At 40.9% G+C, this 16,604-nt stretch overlaps 1 protein-coding gene across 4 annotated transcripts in view; it reads right to left on the minus strand.

Annotated features, from left to right (window-relative positions):
• Positions 1-16,604, minus strand: part of TXLNG (taxilin gamma) — a 64,363-nt gene that overhangs the window by 23,686 nt on the left and 24,073 nt on the right. For all 4 annotated transcript variants that reach the window (XM_036270224.1, XM_036270223.1, XM_036270226.1 and 1 more), the window contains 2 exons: positions 10,927-11,230; positions 5,724-5,815 (listed from right to left, as the gene is read on the minus strand). In XM_036270224.1, coding sequence (XP_036126117.1) covers positions 5,724-5,815; positions 10,927-11,230 — 396 coding nt within the window. The remainder of the gene's footprint in view (positions 1-5,723; positions 5,816-10,926; positions 11,231-16,604) is intronic.

A 16,604-nucleotide genomic window follows, 5' to 3' on the forward strand; every position in this document is an offset into this window, starting at 1 on the left:
ATTCCGGCCGGAAAAGTAATACTTTTGTAAAGTAATCTCTCTATGGCACAGTTCCAAGAGGCTGCCAATTCTGCACACACTGTCTTTAACTCCACCGAGGACTGGAAATCCCCCAGCTTTCCCAGCCTCGAGGTAACCACAATCCTGAATCCTGGGTTCACTACTCCTTTGCTCTCTTTACGTTATCTGTGTGTGGTCCTAAAAGAAATCATTTTGGTTTTAGTTGTTTTGACTTTATTGTGGCTACTGCAACTCAGAAACAAAATTTTTTATCTTCTTTCATTTAAATTAATATAAGCTTAAGTAGCCACATATGGCTAATGGCTGTTTGGGACAGCACAGGTATAGATTATATTGCTAGGAAGCATCCAGATTATTCACATGTAGCTATAGATCAGGGAACAGCAAACTTTTTCATAAATATCCAGAAAGTAAATATTTTAGGCTTTGCGGGCCACATAAGGTGTCTGTTGTGTCATTCTCTCTCTCTTTTTTTTTTATCCTCACCCGAGGACATTTTTTTGCATCTATCTTCAGATAGAGCGGGAAGAAGAGAGGGAGGAAGAAAGAGAGAGAAACATCAATGTGAGAGAGACACATCGAGTGGTTGCCACCCACATGACCCCAACCAGGGCTGGGGACAAACTGCAACCGAGGTATGTGCCTTTAGCGGAAACCAAACCCGGGACTCTGGTCTGCGGGCCGACGCTCTAACTGCTAGAGCCGAACCGACCAGGGCCATTCTCTTTTTTAAAACAACACTTTTAAAACTGTAAGAATAGTCCTGGCCTGTTTTGGCTCAGCGGTTAGAGAGTCGTCGTCCTGCGGACTGAAGAGTCTCGGGTTAGATTCCAGGTCAAGGGTACGCACCTAAGTTGCAGGTTTGAACCCCCCACTCCATTGGGGTCATGTGGGAGGCAACCAATCTATGTGTCTCAATCACATAGCTGTTTCTCACTCTCTTCACCCCGCCCCACAACTTCTCTTCCACTCTCTCTAAAACAACACAATGGAGAGGATTAACCAAAAGAAAAAAATGGAGCCCTGGCCGGTTTGGCTCAGCGGTTGGAGCGTCGGCCTGTGGTCCAGAGAGACCCGGGTTCGGTTCCTGCTAAGAGCACATACCTCGGTTGCAGTTTGTCCCCGGCCCTGATTGGTCATGCGGGTGGCAGCCACTCGATGTGTCCCTTCACGTCGATGTTTCTCTCTCTCTCTTCCTCTCTCTCCCTCCCGCTCTATCTGAACAAAAAAATGGAAAAATGTCCTCTGGTGAGGATAAAAAAAAAAAGAAAAAATGGAAAAACCATTCTTAGCTGGTGGGCAGTACAAAAACAGTCCTCACGGGATTTGGCCAACAGGTTGTATAATAGTCCACTTTTTAAGAAATATACCACACAACATACTGTACCAATCCATTCACTTATCAATGAGCATTTGAGTTGTTTCCAGGTTTTATTACTTTCATGTGTTTCCTGGTATACACATGCAAGATTTTCTCTTGGGTGCAAACCTAGAAGTGGGGTTGCTAGGCAGTGATTTCTAATACTCAATTTCACATTACTATGCCAAACTGTTTGCCAGAGTGTCTGGCAGATTTCTTTTCCTATAAATGATTTATAAGAGATCATGTAGATGGCACATCCTTTCCAAAACTAAGTATGATTAGAACTCTTAATCTATGCTGCTACAATGACCATAAAATGGCATTTTGTTGTGGTCCTAATTTGCATTTCCCTAATCATTACTAAGGTCAAACATCTCTTTTTATGTTTATGGACCTTTAAGGTATCTATATAGCTTTATGTTTTTCTACTTTATGAAATACCTCTTACATGTCTCTTGCCTAATTTCCCATTGTTTATCCTTTTTGCATTCATTTGTAGGTGTTCCTTACATATCTGTGATACTAAATCTCTGTTGATTATATTTGTTGGAAAGATGTTCTCCTGAGTTTGTAATGTGTCTTCTCAACTTCTTTTAAAATGTCTTTTGACAAATATAAAGTCTTAATTTCAATACAGTCAATTCTTGCAATCTTTTCTCTGATAGGTCTTTTCTGTGTTGTAAAAAATCCTCCCCGGAACCCAACTTTGGAAAAATATATTCACTTGTTAACATGTCTAAATAAATCTAAGCTCTGGCCGGTTTGGCTCAGCGGTTAGAGCATCAGCCTGCGGTCCTGAGAGACCTGGGTTCGGTTCCCGCGAAGGGCATGTACCTCGGTTGCAGTCTGTCCCCGGCCCTGGTTGGTCGTGCGGGTGGCAAGCCACTCGATGTGTCCCTTTCACATCGATGTTTCCCTCTCTCTCTCTTCCCCTCTCTCCTTCCCACTCTGTCTGTACAAAAAATGGAAAAATGTCCTCGGATGAGGATTAAAAAAAATAATAAATCTAAAAGATACCTAAAACTTTTCTAGCTTAATTTTTGCATTTATATCCTTAATCCTATTTGTTTTTTTAGTATGTTTTTGTTGTTTTCTTGAGAGAGAGAAACATCAATGTGGTAAGAGATACACCAATTGGCTGCCTCACCCTCTACTGGGGATCAAGCCCGCAACCCAGGTATATGTGCTGATCGGAAAATCAAACCAGGACCTCTCAGTCCATGGGATGATGCTCAGTCCACTGAGCCACACCGGAAAGGCCTTAATCCATTTAGAATTGAGCATTGTATATGATGAGTAAGGCTCTAATTTCATTTTTTTTAACATACTGATATCCCTTTTTTTTAATCCTCACCCGAGAATATTTTTCCATTCATTTTCAGGCAGAGTGGGAGGGAGGGGGAGAGAAAGAGAAACATTGATGTGAGAGACACATCGACTGGCTGCCTCCCACACAACCCTGACCAGGGCCCGTTTGGTCAGTGTGAGGGACCAAACTGCAACTGAGGTATGTGCCCTTGACTGGAATCAAACCCACAACTCTTTGGTCCACGGGCTGATGCTCTAACCACTGAGCAAAACCGGCCAGGGCCACTGTTTAAGTTATATTAACTTCATGAGGATAGAAATTATCCCCCCATAATGCATCTACAGATTCCACAAAATGCTCTTCAAAATCCCCAAGTAGTGTTTTTCCCATGGAACTAATAAGTGGAATCCAAAATTGTATAAAAAGTCAAGAATAGTCAAGATAATTCTGATGAGAAGAGTAATAAGGAACCTGGCTGGTGTGGCTCAGTGGATTGAGCTTCGTCCCATGGACTGAGAGAAGGTCCCAGTTTGATTCCTGGTCAGGGCACGTGCCCAGATTTCAGGCTTGATCCCCAGTAGGGGGTTTGCAGGAGGCAGCTGATCGATGTTTCTCCCTCACATTGATGTTTCTATCTCTCCCTTCCTCTCTCTCTAAAAAAATCAATAAAACATTATTTTTAAAAAAGAGTAATAAGGAGGATATACCTACCCAACCAGATAATGAGATTTCGTGTTAGCTATAATAAATATACACAAACTAAGAGAAGGGAAAGAATAGCACTCTAACATACTTAAGGACCATGTTCGAGCCCTAATGCTATCCACACTTAGGAAGTGAAATGTGATGATTTCATGAACCCATGCTAACCAGTAAATGTGGCAGTCACAAGGTCTCCCCCATGGACAATCTCGATGACAGTGCACTGCACCTGCTCTAGAGGACTTTTCTGTGTCCATGCCACAAGAATCAGTAATGTCAGAAGATGCTGCCATAAAAAGGGCAGAGGGCAGTGATGGCAAAAGAAAAGTTTTCTAAAAACATCCTTAGGAAAAGGCTACTCCCTTGATGGTCTCACTGCTACATAACGTATATCCTCTACATTTTAAATAAAATGACTATTGTTTCAAGAAATCAAGCTTTAGAGCATTTTCTGAGAACAGTACACATTTCATCCTTCATATATGTTCAGTACAAATCTAAATCAGAGAGGTTACCCACTAAGCAAGTCTTCAGTGTGTCACATCCAAAAATGGACCTAGTGATTATTACTGGTACTTAAAAATAACAATAGCCCCCTCACACACACACACACACACACACACAAACAAAAGCCACAAACAAAAACACCCTAGATCCTTGCAACTTAAAGTGTGATCCAAGGGCTGACATCCTCACATCACCTGGAAGCTTGTTAAAATGAATACTCCTGGGTCTCAACCCAGACCCAGTGAATCAGAATGTGCCTTTAAACAAAGCCCCAATGACCTGTGTGAGTCTGAAGACTGCCCTAGGTGACTATTTGCCCTTTCTTCTCCTGACCCATTCATGGCTACCTGCTGTTGACAGGTAGCTAACCCTACACTGCTTTCTTTCAGTCTTTTCCTCTTTTCACCATTTTTTTCTTTTCCCTTTTTTTTCCCTATCTATCTTCTTTTCCCACCACTTCTCACACAATTCTCCTCATGAGGATGGAACCAAAAAGGACTGTCTTCCATAGCCAATGGAAGCGTTCATTTCCTGAAGCTAGAAACCTGACCACACTGTGTTTTCTGCCATCAATACAATTTGTTCTAGGCCATTTTCATTGATACACAGGGGTATCCCCTGCTGCTCCAAATAGTAGAAGGTGTCAGACTGCTGAATGTCAGCTACGTGGAGGTATACTCAGACCCCTTTACAAACTGAGGGAAAGTAACTTTAATTCTTTGAGTAACAAACAGAATTCACTTTTAAAACTGGTCGTTTACAAAAAGTAGTGTTCACACCCTGGTCAGTTTGGCTCAGCAGTTAAGAGTGTTGGCCAGCAGACAAAAAGGGTCATGGGTTTGATTCCTGCTCAAGGGCATGTACCTGGGTTGCAGGTTCAATGCCTGGCCCTGGTGGGGGTCGTGTGGGAGGCAATTAATTGATGTGTCTCTCTCACAACAATATCTCTCTCTCTCCCCCTCCCTTCCACTCTATTGAAAAATCAATGGAAAAATATCCTTGGGTGAGGGTTAACAAAAAGTAGTGTTTATGATATAGGATTACTGCTTTAACAACAGATGAAAAATAAGGTCAATTACTTTGGAAGAAACTAGAAAAAGAAATGCCTGGCACACAGTATATGCTAAATAAAAATTTCCTGAGTAATGCCCTGGCCAGTTCGGCTCAGCGGTTAGAGTGTCAGCCCACAGACCAATGAGTCTTGGGTTCCATTCCGATCAAGGGCTTGTACCTTGGTTGTGGCTTGTGCCCGGCCCTGGTAGGGGTCGTGCAGGAGGCAACCAGTCGATGCGTCTCCCTCACATGAATGTTTCTCTCTCTCTCTCTCTCCCCCTCCCTCTCACACTATCTGAAGATAAACAGAAAAATATCTTCGGGTAAGGATTAAAAAAATAAAAATATCCTGTATATTGTTTTAGTCGACTATTTCATCCAACTCACAATTTCAATCATGATAGCTAAAACCTTTAACTGTAGAATTCCTTTGGAATAAGTTAAATATAGGAACTACTATAACCTAAGTAACTAAAAGTATCATAACACAGGAATGAAAAGGCTGACTTAGAAATACTACAAACTGAGTTTTAAAATATTTACACCGTATCTTATTATGATTTGAATGTTCCATATGTATACTACCTTATAAGATGATGTCATACAGGAATAAAGAAAGCCCCAAATCAGATTCTCCTCTTCAATTTTAGAATAAAACATTATTTTACATTTAAAGCTACAACAAAATTACATTTTAAAAAGCTTATCAAGCATATACCCATTTTACTGTATTTTGTATGGCCCACATTCTCTTGATTTAATACTCACGAGATCAGCATATTTCTTACACAAAGCTGCTAGCTTCTCTTCTGGAGTCGAAAGGGTGTTTAGGGCTTGCATCAATAATAAAACTTCTTTTCCTGATGATTAACAAGATAACAAATAAGTCCTGGAAGAAGAAATGAGATCAAATCTGACCTGCAAATTGTACATAACACTTCCTACATTCTGACACCCAGAGTAAAATAATTTATGCCTACAACTGAAAATAATAGATTTACCAGCTAAATTAAGAAAGCGAAGTTTTAATTTTACTTTTTTTTCTTCTGTTTTTAGAGAGAGAGGAAGGGAGAGGGAGAGAAATAGAAACATCGATGAGATAGAACATCGATTGGCCGCCTCCTGCATACCCCCATTGAGGATTGGGCCCACAACCTGGGCATGTGCCCTGACCAGGAATTGAACCAGCAACCTCTTGGTGCATGGGTCGACACCCAACCATTGAGCTACAGTGGCTGGGCAAGAAAGCTATTTTTAAATTCGAGATTACCAGGCATGCCCTCCCTAACCCCACCCCAAATTTCTTCACTCTCCAACTAGGCTAGCTATTTGTAAGATTTCTTGCTGAAGGCTTAACAATTCCCCTGCTTGAAAAAGACAAATACCACATGATCTCACTTATATACGGAATATAATGAACATAACAGTCTGAGGAATACAGTAGACCCAGACACATGGAAGTAGGGCACAGACTGACATCCCTCAGAAGACGGGATGGGGGTGGGAAGAGATAAACCACAGAACTTATATGCATGTATGCATGACCAATGGACATGGACAACTAAGCCGGGGACAGGGTGGAGGGGAGGTGGGGTGGGGGGTGCCAATGGGGTAAAAAGGTAAAATATCTGTATCAAAAAAATAAATAAAAATTCATAAAAAAAAAAAAAAAACAATTCCCCTGCTTAACCACCGATGTCCAAGTTAAGACAAAGGGCAGAATATTTTTAAAAGCTTCCTCCTGCCCTGGCCAGTTTGGCTCAGTGGTTGAGCGTCGTCGGCCTGCAGACCACAGTCCTGGGTTCGGTTCCCACTAGAGGCACGTACCACACACACAAAAAAAGCTTCCTCCTTACCAAACATAAAAGAAAGTTCAAAGGGAATTTCAGTTGGTATCCTTTGCCTGTCTAAGACACACATGCTCACTTGTGACACATGTCTTTTCCTATGCACAATTTAAATAACTTCTGATGATTTAGGAAGCATATTCCATGTGTTAACCAAGTTCAGTGTAATAAAAAGATGTTGAGCCCAGCCAGTGTGGCTCATCGCATGGACTGAGAGGTTGCGGTTCACTTCCCAGTCAGGGTATATGCCTGGCTTTCAGGCTCAATCCCCAGTGGGTGGTGTGCAGGAGGCACCCAATCAGTGTCTCTCTCATGTCGATATTTCTCTCTCTCTCTCCCTTCCTCTCTCTCTGAAAAAAAAAACAAAACAATAAAAACATTAAAAAAAAAAAAAGATGTTGATGCCCTGGCCGGTTTGGTTAAGCGGTTACAGCGTTGGCCCGCGGTCCAGAGAGACCCGGGGTTTGGTTCTCGCTAAGGGCGTGTACCTCGGTTGCAGTTTGTCCCTGGACCTGGTTGGGTCGTGTGGGTGGCAGCCACTCAATGTGTCCCTTTCATGTAGATGTTTCTCTCTCTCTCTCCCACTCTGTCTGAACAAAAAATGGAAAAATATCCTCGGGTGAGGATAAAAAAAAAAGATGTTGAGACAGCTCTTCCCTTGGGAAAAGAGCTTAACAACAATATTTAAAGACTTTGGCAGAGAAAAGCAGGTGGCTGAGATAGGAGAGGACAACTGGAGTTACAAAATGATAGCCCTGCCTTGGCTGGTTAGGCTCAGCAGTTAGAGCGTCGGTCTGTGGTCCAGAGAGACACAGGTTCAGTTCCCACTAAGGGCGCGTATCTCGGTTGCAGTTTGTCCCCAGCCCTGGTTGGTCGTGCAGGTGGCAGCCAACTCGATGTGTCCCTTTCACCTCGATGTTTTTCTCTCTTTCTCTCTCTCTCTCTTCCTTTCTCTCCCTCCCACTCTATCTGAACAAAAAATGAAAAAAAATGTCCTCAGGTGAGGATAATACCAAAAAAAAACAAACAAAAAAACAAAATGATAGCCCTGGCTGGTTTGGCTCAGTGGTTATAGCGTCAGCCCGAAGAACAAAGGGTTGAAGGTTCAATACCTAGTCAAGGGCACACACCTGGGTTGCAGGTTCAATGCCCTGGCCCTGGTCATGGCAGTGTGGGAGGCAACCAATGGATGTTTGTCTCTCCACCTCTTTCCTTCCCACTCTGTCTAAAAAAAAAAAAAATCCATGGAAAAATATCCTCAGGTGAGGTTTAACAAAAACAAATGACAATGTTTTATTTCTTAGGCTGGGTGTTAAGATACCATTTTTATTTTTATTTATTTAAAAAATTTTTTTTCCTTTATTGATTTTTAGAGAAAGAAGAAGGGAGAAGGAGAGAGAGAGAGATAGAAACATCGATGAGAGAGAACATCGACTGGCCGCCTCCTGCATGACCCACCCTGGGGATCGGGCCCACAACCTGGGCATGTGTCCTGACTGGGAATCAAACTGGCGACCTCTTGGTGAATGGGTCGATGCTCAACCACTGAGCCATACCGGCTGGGCATATCCACATAAAATTTTAGTAAGAAAACCTTCTCTTATTCAGCTCAAGGCCAATGAGAATTTTGAGAGATGACTAAACATGATTCTTGAATATAATTAGAAATAACCATAATACAGACTGCAATTTTTATGATAATTTTAAAATTAATCCTCCATCTGGGTATTTTTGACATACAATTCATATACCATAAAATTTACCATTTTTAAGTATGCAATTGAGTATATTCAACAAAGTTGTGCAACCATCGCCACTAATTTCAGAACATTTTCATCACCTCAAAAAGAAATCATAGCCCAGCTAGTGTGGCTCAGCGGTTGAGAGTCAACCCATGCACCAAGAGGTTGTCGGTTCGATTCCCTGTCAGGGCACATGCCCAGGTTGTGGGCCAAATCCCCAGTGGGGACATGCAGGAGGCAGCCAGTCGATGTTCTCTCTCATCAAAGTTTCTCTCTCTCTCAAACCCCATATCTATCAGCAGTCACTCCCCATTGCTCCTTCCTCCAGGCAACCACTCCTCTTAACTTTCTGTCTCCATGGATTTGCAAATTCTAGACACTTCATATAAAATGGAATCATATACTACATGGCCTTTGTGTCTGGTTTCACTTAGATTAATTTTTTACGAGGTTCACCCACATAGGATGTATCACTACTACATTCCTTTTTCTTACTGAATAAGATTCCACTATAAGAGCTGATGGATGGCCCTGGCTGGTTTGGTTCAGCGGTTAGAGCGTCGGCCTGCGGTCCGGAGAGACCCGGGTTCGGTTCCCGCTAAGGGCACGTACCTTGGTTGCAGTTTGTCCCCGGCCCTGGTTGGGTCGTGTGGGTGGCAACCACTCGATGTGTCGCTTTCACGTCGATATTTCTCTCTCCCTCTCTCCCTCCCACTCTATCTGAACAAAATAAAAACAAACAAACAAAAAAAAGAGCTGATGGATGAGTTGTTTCAACTTTGGGTTATTATGAATAATCACATGGTAACATTATGTGTAACTTTTAAGACTCTTCCCTGGCCGGTTTGGTTCAGCGGTTAGAGCGTCGGCCTGCGGTCCTGAGAGACCCGGGTTCGGTTCCCGCTAAGGGCGCGTGCCTCCGTTGCGTGCCTCCGTTGCAGTTTGTCCCTGGCCCTGGTCGGTTGTGCGGGTGGCAGCCACTCAATGTGTTCCTTTCACATCGATGTTTCTCTCTCTCTCTCTCTCTCTGTTCCTCTCTCTCCCTCCCACTCTACCTGAACAAAAAATGGAAAAATATCCTCGGGTGAGGATAAAAAAAAAAAAAAAAAAGACTCCATCTGCTGTTTCACATATAATTGGGGCTGCTGACTGAAGAAATTTGTCTTGTTTATAAGGAATTAAAATTATTTTTTGTATTTCTATAAATTTTTAAGTTTTCCAATTTAGCAGACAATGGACTTAATAAGTAGGATAATTCTGATTTAGCATACAGAAAACCACACGAATTAAACACTGTTAATCTTAGGTATAATAAGTATAAAAAACTTAGAGGAAGTTTTGCTTAGAGGAAGTTTGGCTTAGTGGTTGAGCATCGACCCATGCACCAAGAGGTCACTGGTTTGATTCCCAGTCAGGGCACATGCCCAGGTTGTGGGCCCGACCCCTGGTGGGGGCGTGCATGAAGCAGCCAATCGATGTCCTTTCTCAGTGATGTTTGTATCTCTCTCTCTTCCTTCCTCTGTCTCTAAAATCAATAAAAAAAAAAAATTTTTTTTAAGTTAGGAGCAACCAGCAAGGCTAAAATAAAAAGGGATTTCAGATTTCATAACAAGATTCAACATATCATATCCTTAGTCCTAAATCCCAAACACAGCAGGAGAAAGAAAACATACCCTTGAAAACCAGTCTTTCCCATTTGCTGAACTACAAATAACATTATGTCATCTCTAAATTTTTGTGACTAGTTGTTTTTTTTAATCTTTACCAGAGGATATTTTTACAAATATCTTCAGATAGAGTGGGAGGGAGGGAGGGAGGGAGGGAGGGAGGGAGGGGGGGGGAGAGAGAGAGAGAGAGAGAGAGAGAGAGAGAAACATCAATGTGAGAGAGACACATCAATTGGCTGCCTCCTGCACGACCCCGACCAGAGCTGGGGATGAACTGCAACTGAGGCACGTGCCCTTGGCTGGAATCAAACCCAAGACTCTTTGGTCCATGGGCTGACGCTCTAACTGCTGAGCCAAACCGGCCAGGGCTGTAACAAGTTTTAAATAAAGTGCTCAAATAAATACACAGTTTCAAGTAAAATTTGGTCAGATTAAAGATGCAAACAAGGCAAATAGAATACTAATTGTCAAGTTAGCCCCAAATTTTTTCACAAAAGCCAATTCTTGATTATTTAGAGAGAACTTCCTACTTTGCTATCTTCACCTCCTGCACAGAACTGCAGCAGAGAGGCAGATGGACCCCACTGAAGACAACAGACAATAAACATCCACTTCAATACTGGCAACTACAGGCCACATTCACAATCACCTGTGCAGCAGGAAATGTAAATGAGCTGCATGTGAAAACATCCAACCACTGAGCAGAGATTATTACCTAAGGTTTTCTCTTTGTTCCTGTTGCACTCTGAATCTTGCTGACCATCAGGAGGATCTGTTCTAGCTTCTCGCCCAGGAATTTCTTCTCTTGACTCTTGTGTGCAGTATGCTGGGCTCACCAAACTTCTGTTTTTTGGTATAAAGTCACTGCCTTCATCATCCTCCAGTGAATGCTTGTTACTTGTTCCACTACAATTTGAGTCTTGATGTTGAAGAATATCATTTGATTGAGAGTTATGCAACATATCCGCTTTCACCCCTAGCCCACACATTCCAGCTTCTTCCATGGTGCCAATCACAAACTAGAGGGAAGGGAGGAGAAAAAAGATGGAAAGGGGGTTAAATCGAATGTAATCAATGTTTACTACCAATAGCACACCACAGGTTGACAGCATTTTTCTTTCATAGTGGCTTGTAAAATTGAAGCAAATATGGTAGGTAGTTTCTAAGTTTCACTGAGAGATGACCTAACTGTAAAGTATAAGAAAAATAAAGTTAAAACAAATCACATACCTAAGTGGTACCAAAGGAAGCAAGAAATGCCATTTACTTATAAATCTAAACATATTCCCCTATTAAACTCCACTACTTAATTAGCATCTTAATAAAGATTAAATTATCCTGAGTCAACGAACATGAATTATTCTTGATGGTAACTAGACTCTTGGTGGGGATCACTTTGTAATGTACACAGATGTCGAATTATGTTGCATACCTGCAACTTATGTTATATTCCAATTTTAGCTCATAAAATTTATTCTGGTCTTATCCTCAAGAACAAGGTACAGAAGAGATGGTTCACTAGGTACCCAGCAAAAACCCCATGCTCCTCCAATATCCTGGGGAGCTTGCACTGCTGGACCAGGGCTCAGCTAAGGACATCTCCCAGCCCCTTACATCTAGGTGGGACTCCCATGTGAAGTTCCCACCAATGGAATGTGAGCCCAAGTGATGACTGTCCCTTCTACAACCAGACTTTTATTCTTAGAAGCATATGTTCTTTCTCCATCACCTCTTCCCCATTCTGGCTGAATGCAGAGGTCTCCAAGACCCTACAGGATGAAAGCAGCCTAGGCCTCTAAATTCCATGTACATATAAGAAAAGTCACCCTTCTGCCCTGGCCAGTTTTGCTCAGCGGTTAGAACATCGGCCTGCGGTCTGGAGAGACCTGGGTTCAGTTCCCGCTAAGGGCATGTACCTTAGTTGCAGTTTGTCCCCGGCCCTGGTTGGGTTGTGCAGGTGGCACCACTCGATGTGTCCCTTTCACATCGATGTTTCTCTTCCTCTCTTCCCCTCCCACTCTACCCGAACAAAAAAGTGGAAAAATGTCCTTGGGTAATGATAAAAAAATAAATAAAATAAAGAAAAGTCACCCTTCTTACAAAGAACACCCACACCACTGTTATTAAACTACAAGTTTTCATGGATGAACCTTTAAATCATTACACTGTGTGAAAGAAGCCAGACACAAAAAAACACAAATTGTCCACACCAAAACCACTACTAGAAGAGCAAGAAAATAAATTTCTCACATGTTAAGCCACAAAATTTTGAGTATAATATTTTAAGCAGCTATCCCTACCCTAATTAATATAGATAGTAGGCATGGGAGAGATGACCTTATTCTAGTATTTTATTCTTGAATCAGTAATTTTATCTTACTCTCTCTTCTATCATATTGTTAACCCCATTTATTTATGGGTTTTTTCCCCCTTAACACTACTTGGTCATATGATATGGCACAAATTTAAATTCATGCAGTTCCCTCTGTGTGTGAAAGAAAAGCTTCTTTTCCTTTTTTGAATAATACAATCGGGGCGTGTCTAATTCTTTCTCTTATCACAAGTGGATAAAAACTACTTTCCAATGTTAACAGGAAAACAAATTATTTTAAGTTATAATAATATCCAATTGAAGAACTAAAAATCATTTAAAGTATCAAAGCAGGGAATAGAGGGGTTAAGGGAACAAAATCCTTATCTTTTAGTCTAATGTTGATAAATCAAGTACTGTGCTTTTGAAAGAACAAGTTGGTACAGCCACTTTGAAAAACTCTTTAGCAATATGGATACCTTCCAACACAGTTAACTCTGGTCCTAGGATTTTACCCAAGTGTGTAGATATGTGTAATGCCAAGAATGTCTAGAGCAACACTATTTGTAATTACCCCAAAATGGAATCAACCCAAATTTGTATCAACAGAAGAATGGATCATTTCTAACATGTTCATATCATCCAGCAATGAGAATGAACTACTACAAGATAGAGCAACACAGATGAGTCTCATAGACAAACTGTTGCAAGGAAACTGCCAGAAGAATCCATACTCTAGGAAATCCTTTATAAAGTTCAAAATCAGGACAAAGCTAATAGATGGTGGTGGAAATTAGGATAGTGGTTACTGTTGAGGGCAGGGCCTTCTGTGGTACTTGCTAATATTCTATGTCATTATCTACATGGTGCAACACATATGCTAACTTTGTGAAAATTCATTAAGCCTAAACATTGTATTTTGTATACTTTGTATGTTTTACTTCAATAAGGTTTATTTTAAAAGCTGCAATTTAGGCCAGCCAGTGTGGCTCAGTGGATTCAGCATCATCCCCTGGACTGAGAGGTCTCAGTTCAATTCCCTGTCAGGGCACATGCCCAGGTTGTGGGCTCAAACCCTGGAAGGGAGCATGCAGGACGCAGCTGATCCATGTTTCTCTCTCACATGGATGTTTCTCTCTCTCTCGCCCCCTTTCTCTCTCTCTCTGAAAAAAAATCAATAAAAACATTTTTCTTAAAAAGCTGCAATTTATACATTAATAAAGTTTATGAAGAATCTGCCCTGTCCGGTTTTGCTCAGTGGTTAGAGCATCAGCCTGCAGACCAGAGTGTCTCAGGTTCGATTCCAGTCAAGGGCACATACATTGACTGCAGTTTCCCCTAGCCCTGGTCAGGGCCATGCAGTAGGCAACCAGTCGATGTGTCTCTCTCAGTCACTCACTCCCTCCTTCCCACTCTATCTAAAGATAAATAGAAAAATATCCTCAGGTGGGGATGTAAAAATTTTTTTATGAAGACTCAAAACAAGTATTTTCCGCTAGGGAGAGAGATTAAAGAAGTGTGTTGCTTTTCACACTTTAAAAATACTGTACATGTAATACTTTCATTTTTTTTCTATCCTCATCCGAGGACATCCCCCCCCCCCCCCAATGTTTGTTCAGACAGAGTGGGAGGGAGAGAGAGAGGAAGAGAGAGAGAGAAACATTGACTTGAAAGGAACACATTGAGTGGCTGCCACCCGCATGACCAACCAGGGCTGGGGACAAACTGCAACCGAGGTACGCACCCTTAGTGGGAACCGAACCTGGGTCTCTCTGGACCGCAGGCCAACGCTCTAACCGCTGAGCCAAACCGGCCAGGGCATACTTTCATTTCTTAAAAACAATAATGCATTAAGGGGAAATGGGCTATTTTGAGTTACAGTTTAATGCCACACTCTAAGTCTAATTCAAATTTTAAAAATTTACAAAGTAATATTGAAGACTCTTTAATTCACTCAAATTTTTTTTAAACTTCACTTCTAGCCCAGCCGGAGCAGCTCAGTTGGTTGAGCAACTTCCTGCGCACTGAAAGGCTGCTAGTTCGATTCCCAGCCAGGGCACACACCTGGGTTGCAGGTTTCAGGGCATGTACAGAAGGCAATCAATTGATGTTTCTCACATCAATGTTTCTCTTTTTCTTTTTCTTTCTCTGCCCCCACCCTACTTTCCTCTCTCTAAGCATGTCCTTGAGTGAGGATTTTTTTAATTTCACTTCTACACGGAATGCATTCCATAGAGCACTGTTTCTCAAGTGTAATCCATAGGTATTATGCTTATTTAAAAATTATAAAGTTTTAGGAAATGTCCTTTGTTACATTTCATTACTGCAGAAACTTCTTAAAGCCATTAATATGTCCCAATAACATACTACAAAACTATTAATATCAAACCAAATGCAAAGTGATAATTTTAACACTACATTATATATTTAACTAGTAGTTCCCACTTCAACTTTATATCAGATATTAAACTGTCATATACTAGTTGGACCCTTTATACAAAAGCAATACAAAGGGGAGAAAATTAGTACTGTTAATAGCATCTTCCTCAATTTTAAAAGATAATTTTCAAGCCTCTTCCCTGAAAACCATTAGTATTAAGAATAGGGCTACAAAACCAATGTTGGCTTTAAATATTGATAAAAGTCTATTAAAAGATAATTAAAATGAAGACTGTTTAACACATAATTTCTCAGAACTGTAATGATAATAAACCCCATATAATATCAGAAAGCATGGTGTCAAGCCATAACCAAATATAATGAGCAAGCAATTTGGAAGACGGGGATTATAAATAACTTTCATCAAAGAAAAACTGAGGCCTATCCTAGGATCAATTTTAATATGAAAACACCTGAGGAATGAAATTTGTTCATTAGTGGTTTTTCAGTTCTATTAGTGATATTTCGTAACACCTTTACTGAGATATAATTCATATACTCTACAATTCACCAACTGAAAGTGTACAATTCACTGGTTTTCAGTGTGTTTAGAATTGTGTAACCATCATCACAATCAATTTTAGAACACTCCCATCACTTCAAAAAGAAACTTCGTACTCTTTAGCTATAAACCCCTAATCCTCCCATTATCCCCAGCTCTGGGTAACTAATGTACTTTCTGTCTCTACAGATGTGGTTATTCTGGACATTTCATATAAATGGAATCACACAATATGTGGCCTTTTGTGTGTGGCTTCTTTCACTGAGCATGATGATTTCAAGGTTCAGCCATGAAACCCTGTAGTTGCATGTAGTATATATCACTACTTCTTTCCATTGTATTGCTAAATAATATCCCACAGTATGGATATACCATATTTTATGTATCCATTCATCAGTTGATGGGTATTTGGATTATTTCCAACTTTTAGCTATAATGAATAATTGTTATAAACATTAATGTACAAGTTTTGTGTGTACATATGCTTACATTTCTCCAGGGTATATACCTAGGAGTGGAATTGCTGGGTGCTGGGTCATATGGTCACAATCTGTTTTAACCTTTTGAGGAAGTGCCCCACTTTTTCCAGTGAGTGCACCATTTTACATGAGGGTTCCAATTTATTGACATCAACACTGTCCTTTTGATTATAGCCATCCTAGTACGGAGATATCTCATCTGATGAATAATAATGTTGAGAATCTTTTCATATGCTTATTGGCCATTTGTATACCTCCTTTAGACAGATGTATATTCAGATCCTTTGCCCATTTTAATTTGGGTTATTTGTTATTATTGAGTTGTAGGAGTTCTTTATATATACTAGACACAAGTACCTCATCAGATACAGGATTTGCAAGTATTTTCTCATATTACTATTCTACATTCTCTTAATTTTGGAGAAAAGGCACAATATATTCACCTATTTCAAAATACCACAGGAAATTTAATAACCAATGACAACACGGGAAGCAAAGAATATATGTAAATTTTATTTAAATTGTGGGGGGGGGTTAGCTTCTGATCAAGATGCTGGCATAGGTAAACACGGTATCACGTCCTCCCACAACGACATCAAAGTTACAACTAAACTACAGAACAACCATCACTCAAAACTGCCCGACATCCAGCTGAATGGAAG

The sequence above is a fragment of the Molossus molossus genome, unplaced genomic scaffold (assembly GCF_014108415.1).
Source record: "Molossus molossus isolate mMolMol1 unplaced genomic scaffold, mMolMol1.p scaffold_m16_p_2, whole genome shotgun sequence".
Lineage (NCBI taxonomy): Eukaryota > Metazoa > Chordata > Mammalia > Chiroptera > Molossidae > Molossus > Molossus molossus.